Consider the following 20,208-nt stretch of genomic DNA (forward strand, 5'->3'; position numbering starts at 1 on the left):
TGTGAGGGCAGAACTAATAAACGGCTCTGCCCGATCACTAAAATGGCCACCCCGATCAGAACTACAGATCACAAAATGGCCGACTGCCAAAACAATTCCCAGAGGCAAGGGGAACCCTCAGAAGGTGGAGCCGACCCACAGATAAAAGGTCAAGAAAAACCAGGAAGAGAGAGAGAGGGCGGGAAGGATCTATGAACCATAGAGAAAGAGACAATCTACATTGGCTGGATTTACCGTGTACGAGCTGGACTGTTTTGGACTTACCTGTTGGCGTTTAGACCTGGACCTACCGAGAACCAGATTTGTGTACCGAACCCTGCTATCCTTGACCTTACCTGCGGCCTGGGTGGACCAGGACAGCGAAACAAACACACAGGTACTGTCATGTTCGAAAGAACTTTCATTCTGGGCTGACTTTGGTGACAGTTTCCCACTTAATTTGTGACAAATGCTCCTAACTTTGAAGAGGTTTGCCACAACATGCATATACACAAACTCTCATTCAAACAAACACATACAAGAACACACACATACATGTAATTGTGCCAGACATGCACACAAACATATACAGTTGGCATTGCTGTTATGATTTCAGTTGTCCTTGATGTCCTTTGTTTAAATTTATTCTTTTGTTAGATTTTTTATTTGCATTGTTGTTTGCTGTTTTCTTCTGTCTTTTCCTTTTATCTCATTAGTTCATTCTCTTGGTTGTTGGTGCATTGGGGGGTTCTTGGGGGTGGGGAATGGAATTAACTGTATTTTTTTCTCTTCCTGGGGGGGGACTGTGGGAGTGGTCTCGAATGGTTGAGGGGCAGCTATTGGGGAACTGTGGGGGGATCTTGGAGGGTTCGGGTTCACGTTTTTTGGCCTGGTGGTAGATCGGTCAACATGCCCTTGAGCAGGGCATTGACCCTGGATGCTTCTGTTTGACGCTCTGAATGGGAATCTGTTGGATGACTGGTATGATGTCGTTATTGAGCGGCTTCACTGCAAGTATATTGTATGTTTCGAATATTCAATAAATAAAAATAAATAAAAAACTTACTGGAGCTTCAAGGCCGGTTCATCTTGCACTCCAGCACTTCTTCCCAGTGGTGAGAGGACAACATCTCATATTCCTCCCAGTGCTGAGAGGACAACATCTCATATTCCTCCCAGTGCTGAGAGGACAACATCTCATATTCCTCCCAGTGCTGAGAGGACAACATCTCATATTCCTCTCAGTGCTGAGAGGACAACATGACACGGACAGACGACACAAACGTGGTTGAACACAACAACTGCCAGGGCGGACTGATGACACGGCTCTCTCAATGGCCATTGCATCAGGTAGAATGGGAGCTACTGCTTTGGGCAAACAGACACCTTACATCCCTCAGAGCAATATACCTGCCGGGGGTGAAGAATCAGGCAGCAGATCTTCTCTCCAGAGGAGGCCCTCTTCCTTCAGACTGGAGGATACAGCCCACGGTAGTGGAGATGATCTGGGCGTGATTCGGAACGAATATGAGATGTTGTCCTCTCAGCGCTGGGAGGAATATGAGATGTTGTCCTCTCAGCACTGAGAGGAATATGAGATGTTGTCCTCTCAGCACTGAGAGGAATATGAGATATTGTCCTCTCAGCACTGAGAGGAATATGAGATGTTGTCCTCTCAGCACTGAGAGGAATATGAGATGTTGTCCTCTCAGCACTGAGAGGAATATGAGATGTTGTCCTCTCACCACTGGGAAGAAGTGCAAGATGAACCGGCCTTGAAGCTCCAGTAAGTTTTTTTAATTTATTTTTATTTATTGAATATTCGAAACATACAATATACTTGCAGTGAAGCCGCTCAATAACGACATCATACCAGTCATCCAACAGATTCCCATTCAGAGCGTCACACAGAAGCATCCAGGGTCAATGCCCTGCTCAAGTGTATGTTGACCGATCTACCACCAGGCCAAAAAACGTGAACCCGAACCCTCCAAGATCCCCCCACAGTTCCCCAATAGCTGTCCCTCAACCATTCGAGACCACTCCCACAGTCCCCCCCCAGGAAGAGAAAAAAATACAGTTAATTCCATTCCCCACCCCCAAGAACCCCCCAATGCACCAACAACCAAGAGAATGAACTAATGAGAAAAATGGAAAAGACAGAAGAAAACAGCAAACAACAATGCAAAAAAAAATCTAACAAAATAATAAATTTAAAACAAAGGACATCAAGGACAACTGAAATCGTAACAGCAATGCCAACTGTATATGTTTGTGTGCATGTCTGGCACTATTACATGTATGTATGTGTTTGTTTGAATGAGAGTTTGTGTATATGCATGTGTACAAACACCTGCACGGCATCAGCCTCAGGCAAACCGGCATTAGTTGTAAAAACACTGCCACTTAGTGTCACTACCACATATCTACAACACATTAAGTGTGAGTCCTCAGGTCACTACTCTACTACCACATATCTACAACACATATTAAGTGTGTGCCCTCAGGCCCCTACTCCACTACCACATATCTACAATTCTGTGTTCTGTTAGACAGGTAACTCTTTATCCACAATATAGCAGGGGGTGTAAAGCCATAACACTTACATTTCTCCAGCAGCAAACGATGATTGATAATGTCAAAAGCCACACTGAACAGCCTCCACAATCTTCTAGGACTCTTCCTAGAACTGGCCGCCTGGCCAAACTGAGCAATCAGGGGAGAAGGGCATTGGTCAGGGAGGTGACCAAGATCCCGATGGGCACTCTGACAGAGCTCCAGAGTTCCTCTGTGGAGATGGAAGAACCTTCCAGAAGGACAACCATCTCCGCAGCACTCCAACAATCAGGCCTTTGTGATAGAGTGGCCAGACGGAAGCCACTCCTCAGTAAAAGGCACATGACAGCTCATTTTGGAGTTTGCCAAAAGGCACCTAAAGGACTTTCAGACCATGAGAAACAAGATTCTCTGGTCTGATGAAACCAAGATTGAACTCTTTGGCCTGAATGTCAAGCGTTACATCTGGAGGAAACCTGGTATCATCCCTACGGTGAAGCATGGTGGTGGCAGCATCATGCTGTGGGGATGTTTTTCAGCAGCAGGGACTGGAAGACTAGTCAGGATCGAGGGAAAGATGAACAGAGCAAAGTACAGAGAGATCCTTGATGAAAACCTGCTCCAGAGCTCTCAGACTGGGTCGAAGGTTCACCTTCCAACAGGACAACAACCCTAAGCACACAGCCAAGACAAAGTAGGAGTGGCTTCAGGACAAGTCTCTGAATGTCCTTGAGTGGCCCAGCAAGACCCCAGACTTGAACACGATCTAACATCTCTGGAGAGACCTGAAAATATCTGTGCAGCAATGCTCCCCATCCAACCTGACAGAGCTTGAGAGGATCTGCAGAGAAGAATGGGAGAAACTGTGCCAAGCTTGTAGCGTTATACCCAAGAAAAATCGAGGATTTAATCGCTGCCAAAGGTGCTTCAACAAAGTAAAGGGCCTGAATACTTATGTAAATGTGATATTTCAGTTTTTTTTTCATATACGTGTTGTAGATGTATATAATGAAAGTCCACTAATGGCATTCCACACTTTATTAATATTCAGACCAAAATATGTTTCATTAATCAATTCCTTTTAACAATCAGCACCTGTGTTTTCTCTGATATGGTGGAACAATGCTGATGGGAACATTCATGAGGTAGTGTTTTAATATTACTGATGGGAACATTCATGAGGTAGTGTTTTAGTAATACTGATGGGAACAGCCATGATGTAGTGAATGTTTTAATAATACTGATGGGAACATTCATGAGGTAGTGAGTGTTTTAATAATACTGATGGGAACATTCATGCGGTAGTGAGTGTTTTAATAATACTGATGGGAACATTCATGAGGTAGTGAGTGTTTTAATAATACTGATGGGAACATTCATGAGGTAGTGAGTGTTTTAATAATACTGATGGGAACATTCATGAGGTAGTGAGTTCTTCATGTCAACAACTTATCAAAGTTCTTAGAACGTCATCCCATTTTCATACTCATTTAGCTTGATGACTAGTACACAAATTAACTCAATGTAACACAGACAAAATTCAAGATGTTTCAAGGTTAGAATAAAGAAATGCACATTCTATTCATCTATTTAATCATTTACATTTAAAAAATATATCCAAAACATTTAATGAACATCAAAGGGTTTATACTTGTATCCAAAAACATTTTATTTTAATTACAATTTTATTTGAATCACAATCAACTCATTGCCCTTGTGGTTAGTGTCCTCCCTGAGATTGGAAGGTTGGTAGTTGGTTCCCCGCCTGAGTCATACCAAAGACTTTAAAAATGGGGACCAGGTGCGTCTGCTTGGCACTCAGCTTTAAGAAAATAGATTGGGGCTAAGCGTCCTGTCCACGGGGACTTGTACATTAAGCTGTCTTATGCTACAGAAAGGTTCACACCAGGCAAGGCCAAGGTAACTTACTTACTTTTATCCAGGCAAAGTTCATAAAGATGCACATTTTATGAATGTAAAAGAGGGCAAATCTTTTGAAAAACATTCTCTTATATAAACAAAAAATTTAAACACTATTTCAGTCAAAAACATGTCAGAACACAGCCTCTCTATTCTCTCATGTGATTGCAGGTCCTCTGACTGGGAAAATGTCTCTCCACAATTAGAACAGCGGTATGTCTTCTCCTCCTGTGTATTTATATGTATTTTTCATGGTCTTTCAGGTTCCATAACGGAGTAAATCTCTTTTCTCCTATGTGTCATCCCATATGTTTTCTGGATCCCTAATCAGTTAAAAGTCTTTCCACATTGGGAGCAGTGGTAAAGTGTGTCCTCTCATGTGATGTAAGGTCCTGTGATCTACAAAATCTCTTTCCACACTGGGAGCATTGGTAGGGCTTTTCCCCTGAGTGTATTCGTTTATGCCTTTTCAGGCTTCCTAAACGGGTAAAACTCTTTCCACAGAAGGAACATTGAAAACGCTTTTCTCCTGTGTGTGTCCTCTCATGTTCTTTTAGGTTGCCTAACGTGGTCAAACCTCTAGTGTTGGTTATAGTGTTGGTTATATCACTGTGACGCTCCAGGTACTGTGGAGGAGGTGACTAGTGTTGGTTATATCACTGTGACTAGTGTTGGTTATATCACTGTGATGCTCCAGGTACTGTGGAGGGAGTAGTGTTGGTTATATCACTTATATCAATATTAACCCAATGTTTATATCCCAGGACAAATTAACTAGCAACAGCAAGCTAGCTAAATAGGACAAATTAGCTAGCAACAGCAAGTTAGCAGGAAGTTTGTTTTGATATTTTAACCTGCGAGTCCTGATAGGGTCAGGTGTGGGGGGACAAAATCAACATGCGCGATAGTCTGGTCAGCATGTTAGCCCGGTGCAACATGGTTCAGTCCAGAGACAGGTATTTAGAGAGTTGGGGACAGCTTTCTGCGTTTACATAAAGTTATGGCAGCCATGTTAGCGCCCCCATTTACAATACATGGGGAATATTTAAATTATATAACTGAAGGTCTAGAATGATAACAATATTCAAATTCTAGAAGGTTGACCAACTCTCTAAATATACTTAACAAAAACATAAACGCAACATGTAAAGTGTTGGTCCCATTTTTCATGAGCTGAAATAAAAGATTCCAGAAATGTGTGTTTCTTTTCTCAAAATGTTACGCACAAATTTGTTTACCTTCCTGTTAGTGAGCATTTCCCCTTTGCCAAGATAATCCATCCACCTGAAAGGTGTGGTATATGAAGAAGCTGATTAAACAGCATGATCATTACACATTTCCACATTGTGCTGGTGACAATAAAAGGTCACTAAAATGTGCAGTTTTGTCACACAACACAGTGCCACAGATTTCTCATGGTTTGAGGGAGCATGCAATTGGCATGCTGACTGCAGGAATGTCCACCAGAGATGTTGCCAGCTAATGTAATATTAATTTCTCTACCATAAGCCGCTTCCAATGTAATTTTACAACATTTTGCAGTACGTCCAACCAGCCTCACAACCGCAGACCACATGTAACCACGCCAGCCCAGAACCTCCACATCCGGCTTCTTCACCTGCAGGATCGTCTGAGACCAGCCACCTGGACAGCTGATGAAACTGAGGAGTATTTCTGTCTGTAATGAAGTCCTTTTGTGGGGAAAAACTCCTTCTGATTGGCTGGGCCTTGCTGCCCAGTGGGTGGGCCAGTCTCCCGAGTGGGTAGACCTATGTCCTCCCAGGGCCACCCAAGGCTAAAATGCATAGATTAGGGCCTAATTAATGTATTTCAATTGACTGATTCCTTATATGAACTGTAACTCAGTAAAATCGTTGAAATTGTTGCGTTTATATTTTTGTTCAGTGTATATAGTAATAATTTATTGCATTTCAATAGCACTTTTTATAACAATCTTATGTCTCAGGTTCAGCATCATTTAACTACCTCCATGTTTTGAGGATATACAGTGTTATTTTACAATTACATTGTTCACAAACAAAGGAGTAAAACAAGCTTATATTTTGGGTTCTGATGGGGTACGACAGTTGAACTAAGTTCAGTGGACATTTTTTAAGTTATATTATCCAAGAATCAATGGCGAGGCCCAGAGCCATATATTAAAACGATACATTAATTCATCAAGGGCAGTTTGTGGCCCTGCTTTTAAGACGGTGCTCACTGGTGTTAATCAGATCTTCAGTCTCCTCTTCCTCTCCTTCATCTCCCAAAACATCTTCCTCATCCTCTTTTCTTAAGATAGCCTCCTCTGACACTCCAATGGGTTCTTTCTCTTCTTTCACTATAACATCCTCCTCCTCTTCTTTCAATCTTATGGCCTCCTCTTCCTCCTCTTTAATTCTGGAAGCTTCTACCTCCTCTTCTTGCACTGTGACAGCCTCTATCCCCTCTTCATCTTTCACTCTAAAAGGTTCTTTCTCGTCTTTCACTGTAACGTTATTCTCCTCTGTTTCCAATGTGATACTGATAGCCTCCTCATCCTCCTCTTTCATTCTGAAAGCATCTTCCTCTCCTTTTACTAAAACATCCTCCTCTTCTTCATTCACGGCAATATTCATCCCCAGAGCTTCTTTCTCCGTCCTGTAGACCTCCTCTTCTTTAGCAGAGGGGTAGTAGGTTAGTGAGCTCATGGTCAAGGATGTTAGCTAGCTAGTTAGTTAGTTGCACATTTATCTTCTGCACATCCTACCATTCCAGTGTTTAATTGCTATATTGTAATTACTTTGCCACCATGGCCTATTTATTGCCTTACCTCTCTTATCCTACCTCACTTGCACATGCTGTATATAGATTTTTCTACTGTATTATTGATTGAACTGTTCACAAAGAAAAACTTTTACTTGAGAGAGGAGTATCCCATAGCCAGATAGCATTCGCTATAAATTATCGTTCAGTTTGGTCCCTATGACGAGGTTCTAATCTCGTTCCTGGTACTTCATAGTACAAACACACCAACTCATCCAATGGCATATATCAATTGTCAACTCTAGATACTCCCATCTAAAGTAAAGCCCCTCTTGACCCCACTCCTGGACAAGCTCACTGAGGGGAGTGAGCCTCTAGGTCATACACTATCCCAGGATAAGTGCAACATCAGAGAGGACATACAATGGTTCCAGACACTGCCATACACCTCCCCTCAATGCCAAAGGAGGGAGTGACTTGTGCACAGACATTGTGGAGACAAGTAATTGGTTCCCCATTAATCACGCCATAGGTGGCACAGTTGGTAGAGCATGGTGTTTGCAACGCCAGGGTTGTGGGTTCGATACCCACGGGGGACCAGTACGGAGATAAAATGTATGAAATGTAAGCATTCAGTACTGTAAGTCGCTCTGGATAAGAGCGTCTGCTAAATGACTAAAATGTAAAAATGAAGACAATGTTCCATTCTGTCCTCTTCCCTTTCTGATATTCTGCATAGCACCAGGGACATATGAAAGACAAGCCTGACCTCTCCCCTCTCTGGGCCCCAGGTGACTGAGCCCCAGCTGAGGGAGAAGTGCAACTGCCAACACCAGAGTCCAAAGGGATACATTCTGTTGTGTCTTTGGCTATGCCGGATTAAGTGATATGACATGCTATTCTATAAAATCCTTTCTCTGTAATTAATATCCCCTGATTCGCTAATCATGTAAATGTAATTAACTAGAAAGTCGGGACACCACGGAAGAGTGTTTATAGAGCCGTTATCTTACGAATAAACTCTTAAAGACTTTAATATTTTACATCGATAGCCGTCAATATTAATCCTCATTTTATTTTCAGTCTCATAATGAAAGTTGTAAATTCTTGGTTTTCTTCACGAACCCTGGCTAACAAGTTGAATCAGCAATCCAAAATTGGGTTTAATTATTTATTTACTAAATACCCAACTAATCACACAGAATTACATATACACAGAATACAAATGATGTCGGTAGATTGGTCGTAGATGCTGGCCGGGTTGGACAACAGATCTTCCTGTCCTCAGAAGAATGTCAATGGTGTTAAAGTGGATACGTTGTAGTATCTTTGTCTGTGGTAGACTGGATCCGTCGTCCGTCCTTTCCTAGCCCACGTCTACAGCGGCCGCTGCTAACTCAACGGCTAGGAAGTATCACTTCTGTAGTGAATAAGTTCAAAGTTCATACCATTCACAACCAAAGCTCACGTTGGCTTAGTTCTGTACTTGACATGTGTGTTCTTGTAACGCAGAGGCTGCAGACCTCACGTAGTGGAACCCACTGGTTACATTGTGTCATTGTCTTATATAGTGGCGAGGGGAGGAGGGTGTGTTTCATCATTTATAACCCCTGTCTCATCACAGGGGCGGGCCACTGATCAAGCAGGGCACTTTCCTTATGAAAACCCAATTCTCTCAATTGGAAGCTAAAATTACATTTAATCTCCTAACAAACTATTTCAATAACAAACATTTCAATTGCATAACAATTCCATGTGACTCTGATAACTAGAGGGTGTATACTTTCCCAGGTACAGTTTATGTCGTCCTGTCATCAGTCATAATGTCTCAGATGACAACCGAACTGACATCCATACTCATTAAGTTCCAAAGCATATTTCCAGCTGGTTTTATTACCAAAATATGGTTCCTTTTCCCCATTTGTTTGATGTTCCCAGACTCTCTATATTCAACAAAGGCTATTCAACAGTCCTTCAGTAGGGTCAGAAAGAGAGGGGAAGGGAGAAAGGTATTTATGGGGGGGTCATAAACCTTACCCACAGGCCAACATCATGACAATTCTAATGACAAGTATCTCACATAAGCATATTATACAAATAAAAGATCTTAATTATCTATGTTACCCAACTAATTCTGATTCATCCGCCACATCTAAAAATATTTTCATTATTATTCTCACAATGTCAGACAGACATTCTCAACAGATATTTCCCCATTCTACGCTTGACAAGAAGTTCCCTCAGTCCACCACGTGGCACTGTGCTTACACATGGTAACGGCTGTGCGTTTAATTTACCCTCTCTCTCTCAAGCAAACGTTCATGTCGATAAATCTCACGCTTTGCGTGGAAATTATCCCACGCATTTGGTTTTACGCACAGATTTGTATAAACGAGGCCCCAGATCTGAATCACATCCGTGACCCATTGCGAGATCTGAAAACAGCAGTTGGTGGAGGGCAACTTAATAGACTAGTCCTGTCCAGGGGAAGAACTTGTACATCAAGCTGCCTCACACTACAGACACAGGAGATAGGCTCCTGTTACTATGAGCTGTTCAGCCTCCGACCGCAAGGTACTACAGAGGGTAGTGCATACGGCCCAGTACATCACTGGGGCTAAGCTGCCTGCCATCCAGGACCTCTACACCAGGTGGTGTCAGGAAGGCCCTAAAAATTGTCAAAGACCCCAGCCACCCCAGTCATAGAATGTTCTCTCTACTACCGCATGGCAAGCGGTACCAGAGCGCCAAGTCTAGGACCAAAAGGCTTCTCAAAAGTTTTTACCCCCAAGCCATAAGACTCCTGAACAAGTAATCAAATGGCTACCTGGACTATTTGCATTGTCCCGCCCCCCCCAACCCCTCTTTTACGCTGCTGCTACTCTCTGTTTATCATATATGCATAGTCACTTTAACTATACGTTCATGTACATACTACCTCAATTAGCCCGACTAACCGGTGCCCCCGCACATTGGCTACCCGGACTATCTGCATTGTGTCCCGCCACCCACCAACCCCTCTTTTACGCTACTGCTACTCTCTGTTCATCATATATGCATAGTCACTTTAACCATATCTACATGTACATACTACCTCAATCAGCCTGACTAACCTATTTTTTACTTAAAATCGCACTGTTGGTTAGGGCCTGTAAGTAAGCATTTCACAGTAAGGTAAACATTGATTTGATTCTGATTTTAGACATGATCATGTCTCCAGATGAAAAAACATCCACAAAAGTAAACCTATGTTTTTTATGATTTCATATAAACAATATGATTTCATTTGGCAAGAACAAAAACACACATTCTCAGTCAAAAACATAAGTCAGAACACAGCCTCTCTATTCTCTCATGTGATTTCAGGTCCTCTGACTGGGAAAATGTCTTTCCACAATGAGAGCAGTGGTATGTCTTCTCCTCCTGTGTATGTACCCTCTGATGTGATTTCAGGTTCCCTAACTGAGTAAAACTCTTTCCACAGTGGGAGCATTGGTAGGGCTTTTCTCCTGTGTGCGTCCTCTCATGCTTTGTCAGGCCTTCTAACCACCTAAAACTCTTTCCACAGTGGGAACAGTCGTAGGGCTTTTCTCCTGTGTGTATTCTCTCATGTGACTTCTGGCTCCCTAAACAGGTAAAAGTCATTCCACAGTGGGAGCAGTGATAAGGCTTCTCTCCAGAGTGTATTCTCTTATGTATTTTCAGGCTCCCTAACTGACTAAAGCTGTTTCCACACTGGGAACATTGGAAAGGCTTTTCTCCTGTGTGTGTCCTCTCATGCTCTTTTAGGTTTCGTAACTTAGTAAAACTCCTTCCGCAGTAGGAGCAGTGATGTCGTTTGGCTGGTTTGGGCGTCTCTGGGTCTGGTTCCCCTGAAGGACTCTTCCTGCTTTCAGAGGGAGAGTCTGGTCTCTCTCCTGCCAAAGACAAACAGATTATTTTGTTAAACAGTGGCCTGAATGAAACCTCCACATGATAAAACTGTCTTCCTATGAGGTTTAATCTAGACTACATCCCTCAATAACCCAAGGTCAGTTTTCACAACATTACATCATTAAACGTAAACTTGGTGAGATTTTAAAAACAAATAATGTAGAGCTCCCAAATCTAATCTTGTTCTCATGGGTGTCATGTTTTGGTCGAAAAATTTACTAAAATGGTCGTAAAATGTACATTTCGACTCCCAAATCGAACCGCAAAGATGGTTGGAGGTCCACACATCAGAGAATGTTGGACTTGAATGGGAATATCTGTTGTTTTAAATTATACAGTCAATCCTCCATAAGAAACCTGTTGAAATCATAAAAATAAACAGAATAGAGAGGACCATTTATGTTGACATTCAACGGTTGGACGGACCGGCGGCCATCTTTGTGGTAGTAATTAGAAGTTAAAATGTAAATGTCATTACAATTTCAATGATGTACTGCAGTAGTCTGAAGCAGAGGTGCAAAGCACTTAACTAAAAATACTTTTAAGTACTACCTAAGTACTTTCCCTTGACATCCAAAAGTACTCGTTACATTTTGAATGTTAGCATGACAGAAAAATGGTCCAATTCACACACTTATCAAGAAAACATCCCTGATCATCCTTACTGCATCTGATCTGACAAATACATTGTTTGTAAATTACGTCTGAGTGTTGGAGTGGACCCTGGCTATCCATAAAATAATAAAACAAGAAAATTGTGCGGTCAGGTATGCTTAATATAAGGAATGTGAAATGATTTATACTTTAACTTTTTATACTTAAAGGTATATTTTAGGAATTACATTTACATTTGATACTTTAGTATATTTAAAACCAAATACTTTTAGACTTTTACTCAAGTAAAATGACTTTCACTTGAGTCATTTTCTATTAAGGTATCTTTACTTTTACTCAAGTATGACAGTTGGGTACTTTTTCTACCACTGGTCTGAAAGGACAGGTCCATTCTATGAATTCTATGTGTATAATTGAAATGACACCCACCCTGTATTCAACCGATGGCAGGCAAGACCCAAAAACCTCAGATGATGTAAAGTAGAGTCTAAACTACAACATGTGCAAACATGGAGTTTGCACGTTTTTAGATAATTGACATTAAAAAGGTTAAAAATGTAATAATTCTTTTTTGGACGGGGGGGATTATAAAACAGTTTAAAACCCCTTTTTGTAAGCTTTTAAATGATACCAAACTCAACCGTTTGTCTATTCCAGTGATTAAAACATGGATGTCTCATGGTATGGTGGGGAATACAAAATGAGTCAACTTTAAAATGTGTTTTTTTTAATTTAACCTTTATTTAACTAGGCAAGTCAGTTAAGAACAAATTCTTATTTTTAATGAAGATCTAGGAACAGTGGGTTAACTACCTTGTTCAGGGGCAGAACGACAGATTTTCACCTTGTCAGCTCGGGGATTCGATCTTGCAACTTTTTGGTTACGAGTCCAACGCTCTAACCACTAGGCTGCCTGCCGCTACCTGCCGCCCCCACATCTCCTGAATGTTTTGCCATTCAGGTCCAAAAAGTCACTTTCTGACCACTTCTTCCATGGGCAAACATCTATGGACACTCTATGGATACTCTATGGACACTCAAAAGGGATGCTGTCAAAAAAGTGATTGAATTGAAATGGATTTATCCGCTATATCTACAACAGGGCCAGGCTACATCCTCTATATCTACAACAGGGCTAGGCTACATCCTCTATATCTACAACAGGGCTAGGCTACATCCTCTATATCTACAACAGGGCTAGGCTACATCCTCTATATCTACAACAGGGCTAGGCTACATCCTCTATATCTACAACAGGGCTAGGCTACATCCTCTATATCTACAACAGGGCTAGGCTACATCCTCTATATCTACAACAGGGCTAGGCTACATCATCTATATCTACAACAGGGCTAGGCTACATCCTCTATATCTACAACAGGGCTAGGCTACATCCTCTACATCTACAACAGGGCTAGGCTACATCCTCTACATCTACAACAGGGCTAGGCTACATCCTCTACATCTACAACAGGGCTAGGCTACATCCTCTACATCTACAACAGGGCTAGGCTACATCCTCTACATCTACAACAGGGCTAGGCTACATCCTCTACATCTACAACAGGGCTAGGCTACATCCTCTATATCTACAACAGGGCTAGGCTACATCCTCTATATCTACAACAGGGCTAGGCTACATCCTCTATATCTACAACAGGGCTAGGCTACATCCTCTATATCTACAACAGGGCTAGGCTACATCCTCTATATCTACAACAGGGCTAGGCTACATCCTCTATATCTACAACAGGGCTAGGCTACATCCTCTATATCTACAACAGGGCTAGGCTACATCTTCTATATCTACAACAGGGCTAGGCTACAACCAGAACGTATTAAACTGAGACCTCATTAAAAGATGCCAAAAAATAAAAGTTGTCCATTTCTACTTATAAAACGGGTCATATCATTAAAAAGTACCTAGAGTCCGTGTGAATTGTTTGAAGAGTAGGCTATATCATTACAAATGATATGTCTAAAAATGAGCTGGAACAGAAAGGCTACTTTTGAGATATTAATATATAAAAATACATCTCATAATCTAGACTCTATATATTAGAGCACACTATAAGGAACATAATGACTCCAAGATAATCTAGACTCTATATATTAGAGCACAATGTAAGAAGTATAATGACAACAAGATGTTGTCTGTATCATGTTCACAGATCATAGGTCTGACAGTATAATGACTAGATGTTGTCTGTATCATGTAGGGGTCAGAGGTCATGGGGTCTGACAGTATAATGACTAGATGTCTGTATCATGTCCTATAATGGCCCTTTTATCATGGTTTTCTCAAACATGGTTTGTGTTACAAATGTAAAAAACATATCAAACATACTTCCTCCAATGATGTTTCTATGAGAGAATTGCCAAAACAATATATTCTGAGATACGAAAAATATTATCGGCCCACGTTTGCATGGAATCGCGCTCCAGTGTAATGCAACGTAATTTGAGTCATGATAAGAGCAAGTCCATTCTGTGAGACATTAAAGGTGGGATTTTGCGTGTAAATCCATTGTTAACGTGTTGTTGGTGACCCGCTCTTTGGTGGTATACACATCTTAGTTTTATCAATTCCTACATTAAACAACATATTCAAGCATAAACATTCAGTCGAACTTCGCTTTAAAACCACGCATTTTAAGACAGTACTTACTGGTCTTAATCAGATCTCCTGTCTCCGCCTCCTCTTTCAATGTGACAGTCATCTCCCCCTCCTCCTCTTTCACTCTAAAAACTGCATCATCCTCAGTCTCTTCCTCCTCTTCTTTAACTGTAACTTCCTCCTCCTCTTTCACTCTGAACGCGTCTTCCTCTTCTTTCACTGAAACGTCTTTCTCTTCTTCTTTCACTGTAACAGCCTCACCCTCTACTTGTTGTTGTATTGTAACAGCCTCCTCCTCCCCCTCCTCTTTCACTCTGAACGCGTCTTCCTCTTCTTTCACTGAAACATCTTTCTCTTCTTCTTTCACTGTAACAGCCTCACCCTCTACTTGTTGTTGTATTGTAACAGCCTCCTCATCCTCTTTAACGAGAATCTCTTTCTCCGTCCAGCAGGCCTCCTCTTCTTTAGCAGGAGGAGAGTAGCTTAGTGAGCTCATGGTCGGAGATGTTAGCTAGCTAGCTGGCGTTCGTTAGCCTAGTAATAGGCTAATTTATCAAGCCAGCTAACTAACAACGTATATATGAAATGAAATGGGGAAACTAGCTAGCTATTAGACATACGTATTTTTAAAACACAGATGCAACTATACAACGATTTTTGTCTATAAAGGTAGTGAGGTGTCTGACTAGCTGTTGTTGTTGAAGAAACGTCCCGTCCACTAGATTATACGTCACACAGGCAGCGTCGCCTGAAAGACGCACACATCGCCGTCAGCTGACTGGAGTGGGAAACGCAGTTGAGATCAATGTTTATTTTATTTCCAGACAAAAAAGCTCATATTTTTCATTTCTTTCATCACATAATAATAAAATAATGGGCGGCAAGTAGCCTAACGATTAGAGCGGGTTCAATACCAGAGCTGAACAGGAAAACATCTGAAAGATTTGTTGATGTGTCCTTGAGCAAGGCACTTAACACTAATTTGCTCCAGGGACGCTGTTCTACTGTGGCTGACCCTGTAAAACAACACATTACACTGCACCTATAATACTACTATGACTGACCCTGTACAACAACACATTACACTGCACCTATCATACTACTATGACTGACCCTGTACAACAACACATTACACTGCACCTATCATACTACTATGACTGACCCCGTAAAACAACACATTACACTGCACCTATCATACTACTATGACTGACCCCGTAAAACAACACATTACACTTCACCTATCATACTACTATGACTGACCCTGTACAACAACACATTACACTGCACCTATCATACTACTATGACTGATCCTGTACAACAACACATTACACTGCACCTATCATACTACTATGACTGATCCTGTACAACAACACATTACACTGCACCTATCATACTACTATGACTGACCCTGTACAACAACACATTACACTGCACCTATCATACTACTATGACTGACCCTGTACAACAACACATTACACTGCACCTATATGGTGTTTTTGTATATTATTAGGAGATTTCCAAAGGAAAGCATGTGTTGATTGATTAGTGCAGATTTGTAATGAGTATCAATTTAAAGCATATCACCAGACTGCATACAAAAGAGGCACTGCACGCAAGTTATACTAATCTCACTGCAAATGGTGAGGGGGACCCCAGAATAATAATTTCTGTTGTAAAGAAATTAGTTCAACCACCACATTCACATTGACAACCCCAACTTCTGTCTCTGAAATGATCCATAATATGAGGTCATCTACCTGTCCCTTGGACCCTGTTCCCACAGGACTCATAATAGTTATCATGTTGATGTCATATTGACAGAGTTGTTGTGAAGATGGGGAGGGGGTATGTCTGTTATAAAAAGATGTCCTGTGTTTATGACACAACAAAATCAACTGTACTAGTTGTTCAGGCTGTGGTCTGGTCCCGTCTTGATTACTGTCTGGTAACAGGGTGAGGTGCAGCAAAGAAAGACCTAGCAAAGCTAGCCTATAGGCTGTTGTAGCCTGTAGGCTGTTGTAGCCTGTAGGCTCTTGTAGCCTGTAGGCTCTTGTAGCCTGTAGGCTGCTGTAGCCTGCGGGAACCTTTCATGAATAGTGTCACGTTCTGACCAGTAAGGGGTTATCTGTTATTGTAGTTTGGTCAGGACGTGGCAGGGGGGTATTTGTTTTATGTGGTTCGGGGTGTGTGTTTATGTGGAGGGGTATTTGATTTATGTATTCCGGGGTTTTGGTCTATGTTCTATGTTAGTGTATTTTCTATGTTCTAGTCTAGTCTTTTAGGTTCTATGTTTAGTTTATTGATTTGGCCTTCAATTGGAGACAACTGTTCCTCGTTGCCTCTGATTGAAGGTCCTATATAGAGGGGTGTGTTTTGTTTGGGTTTTGTGGGAAGTTGTTCTTTGCATAGCTGTGTGTTGCCTGCAAGACTGTTTGTCGTCCGGTCATTGTTTTTGTGTTTTATTTTGTAAAATACACATGAGCATTCACGTACCTGCTGCGCCTTGGTCCATTCACTACGACGACCGTTACAGAACTTCCCACCACAAACGGACCATGCAGCGGGGAAAGGAGCAGCAGGTGGACTATCGGGAGTTTTGGACTTGGAGGAGATATTAGCCGGAGAGGGACCATGTAGAGAGGCTGAAGAGGACCGGGAACGCTACAGGGGAACACGGCTGGCAAGGAAGCCGGAGAGGCAGCCCCAATAATTTATTTTGGGTGGGCACATGGGTAGCTGGGCCAAGGGTAAGCCCTAAGTCAACTCCCCATGCTTATTATGGGGAGCGTGTGGTGAAGAGAGTGCCAGTGTATGCGGAAGTGCGCACGATCTCGCCCATGTGCACGCACAGTCCGGTGCGAGCGATCCCAGCCCCTCGCAAGTGCCGTGCTAGAGTGGGCATCCAACCTCGAAGGAGGATGCCTGCGCAGCGCATCTGGCCACCAGTGCGCCTCCTAGGCCCAGGCTATCCTACGCCTGCTCTACGCACGGCAACCATCAGGCCTCTGCATAGCCCAGTTGGCCCTGTGCCAGCACTCCGCTCGTACAGGGCTACTATGACCATCCAGCCCGGACGGGTTGTGCAGGAGGTGCGCTCCAGACCTCCAGTGCTTACCCATGGTCCAGTGTATCCTGTTCCCGCTCCACGCACTAGCCCTGAGGTGCGTGTTTCCAGTCTGGCACATCCAAAGCCAGCACCACGCACCAGGCTTCCAGTGCGTCAGCCCAGTCCAACTTGTCCTGTTCCTGCTCCTCGCACTAGCCTTGGGGTGCGTGTCTCCAGTCTGGTATCTCCACTACCAGCCCCATGCATCAGGCTTTCAGTGCACAGTCCCCGTCCAGAGCTTCCAACGACAGTACCCCGTCCAGAACTTCCGACGACAGTACCCCGTCCAGAGCTTCCGACGACAGTGCCCCATCCAGAGCTTCCGGCAACAGTGCCCCGTCCAGAGCGTCCGGAAACAGTGCCCCGTCCAGAGTGTCCGACGACAGTGCCCCGTCCAGAATGTCCAACGACAGTGCCCCGTCCAGAGTGTCCGGCGACAGTGCCCCGTCCAGAGATGGCCCAAAGTCCGGAACCGAGTGAGACGGCCCACAGTCCGGAAGCGAGTGAGTTGGCCTACAGTCCGGAACCGAGTGAGACGGCCTACAGTCAGGAACCGAGTGAGACGGCCTACAGTCCGGAACCGAGTTAGACGGCCTACAGTCCGGAACCGAGTGAGACGGCCTTCAGTCCGAAACCGACGCAGCGAGAGTCGCCCTACAGTCCGAAATCGACGCAGAGAGAGTCGCCCTACAGTCCGGAATCGACGCAGCGAGAGTCGCCCTACAGTCCGGAATCGACTCAGCGAGAGTCGCCCTACAGTCCGGAATCGACGCAGCGAGAGTCGCCCTACAGTCCGGAATCGACGCAGCGAGAGTAGCCCGACAGTCCATAATCGGCGCATCCAGAGTCGCCCTTCAGCCTGAGGTCTCCAGCAACACACATCAGCCCGAGGTCTTCAGCGATGCGCCATAGCACAGAGACTTCGGGAGGGGTAACATTAAATATGTATTCAGCGGGGGTGGACAGGTTAGGTGGGGGACTTAGGCCAGAGCCTGAGCCACCTCCACAGTAGGAGGATTGGGGAGGGGGGGTGTAGCACGGGAACCTTCGGTGACGGCAGCCACCCTCCCTTCCCTCCCTTTATTTTGGGGGGTTTATTTTGTGTTTATTTTTTTGTGTGAGGTGCATCCGGGGTCTGCACATTTGGGGAGTGGGGGGGGGGGGGATACTGTCACGTTCTGACCAGTAAGGGGTTATCTGTTATTGTAGTTTGGTCAGGACGTGGCAAGGGGGGATTTGTTTTATGTGGTTCGGAGTGTGTGTTTTTGTAGAGGGGTGTTTGATTTATGTATTCCGGGGTTTTGGTCTATGTTCTATGTTAGTGTATTTTCTATGTTCTAGTCTAGTCTTTTTAGTTCTATGTTTAGTTTATTGATTTGGCCTTCAATTGGAGGCAACTGTTCCTCGTTGCCTCTGATTGAAGGTCCTATATAGAAGGGTGTGTTTTGTTTGGGTTTTATGGGAAGTTGTTCTTTGCATAGCTGTGTGTTGCCTGCAAGACTGTTTGTCGTCCGTTCATTGTTTTTGTGTTTTATTTTGTAAAATAAACATGAGCATTCACGTACCTGCTGCGCCTTGGTCCATTCACTACGACGACCGTTACTAATAGTGATTCTAGAGGATGTGACGCAGCAGTAATCTGGTCATGACCCATAGAGATGGCTGCCATGTATACTTTCAATGTAGATAAGGACTTCCCTGCAGCCATCAGCTCCTGGAGGACTTCCCTGCAGCCACCAGCTCCTGGAAGACTTCCCTGCAGCCACCAGCTCCTGGAGGACTTCCCTGCAGCCACCAGCTCCTGGAGGACTTCCCTGCAGCCATCAGCTCCTGGAGGATTTCCCTGCAGCCATCAGCTCCTGGAGGACTTCCCTGCAGCAACAAAAAATTTAACTCCTGGATGGTTTGTCCTCGGGGTTTCACCTGCCAAATAAGTTCTGTTATACTCACAGACATAATTTTAACAGTTTGAGAAACTTTAGAGTGTTTTCTATCTAAATCTACCAATTATATGCATATCTTAGCTTCTGGGCCTGAGAAACAGGCAGTTTACTTTGGGCACGCTTTTCATCCGGATGTGAAAATACTGCCCCCTATCCCAATGAAGTTACACTGAAGTGATAGATGTGCAGAAGATGAATGTGCAAGTAGAGATACTGGGGTACAAAGGAGCAAAAAAAGAAAATAACAATATGAGGATGAGGTGTGCTATTTACAGATGGGCTGTGTACAGGTGCAATGATCGGTAAGCTGTCACAAACCTGTCACAAATCGTTGTGACAGGAGGTCCGTTTCGATGAGGGAGTTCCCATGGTTGGGAGGTTGTTCTCTGTACAAGGTCTGAAAACACGTGATGCTGTGGCTAACTTGGAGCAACAAGTAGAACTGATTCTCTCTCTCTCTCTCTCTCTCTCTCTAGCGTGATCTTCCTAAAGTCCTGAGTGGATCAACGGAATTGGTGGAAACGCCTACAGCAGCCTCCCGTTGGGCCATCTGAGTGATAGGGCATCGACCCCCCGATGTGGGCCTGCTGGACCCTTTATGGACAACCACATACGACAATTGGTTGAGTCTCACGATGCAAACAGATCGACGATGGTCGTTCCGAATCACGCCCAGATCATCTCCACTACCGTGGGCTGTATCCTCCAGTCTGAAGGAAGAGGGCTTCCTCTGGAGAGAAGATCTGCTGCCTGATTCTTCACCCCCGGCAGGTATATTGCTCTGAGGGATGTAA

General features: G+C 43.6%; 1 protein-coding gene across 1 annotated transcript; it reads right to left on the reverse strand.

Moving 5' to 3' along the window:
- Positions 1 to 8,357: 8,357 nt before the first annotated feature.
- LOC123732426 (uncharacterized) lies at positions 8,358 to 15,088 on the reverse strand. Its single transcript, XM_045711555.2, has 2 exons — positions 14,417 to 15,088; positions 8,358 to 11,117 (listed from the first exon to the last, which is right to left on the reverse strand). The coding sequence occupies exons 1-2, from the start codon at positions 14,859 to 14,861 to the stop codon at positions 10,516 to 10,518; spliced, it is 1,047 nt and encodes a 348-aa protein (XP_045567511.2). The 5' UTR covers positions 14,862 to 15,088; the 3' UTR covers positions 8,358 to 10,515.
- Positions 15,089 to 20,208: the final 5,120 nt, after the last annotated feature.

The sequence above is a fragment of the Salmo salar genome, chromosome 02, assembly GCF_965601325.2.
Source record: "Salmo salar chromosome 02, fSalSal1, whole genome shotgun sequence".
Taxonomy (NCBI): Eukaryota; Metazoa; Chordata; class Actinopteri; order Salmoniformes; family Salmonidae; genus Salmo; species Salmo salar.

What these genes read in the sequence shown, in the direction of transcription:
- LOC123732426 (XM_045711555.2), bottom strand. Translation starts at nt 14,861, where the DNA reads ATGAGCTCACTAAGCTACTCTCCTCCTGCTAAAGAAGAGGAGGCCTGC. An exon ending in AGGAGATCTGATTAAGACCA is followed by an intron (nt 11,118 to 14,416) that starts GTAAGTACTGTC and finishes TGTCTTTGGCAG; the next exon opens with GAGAGAGACCAGACTCTCCC.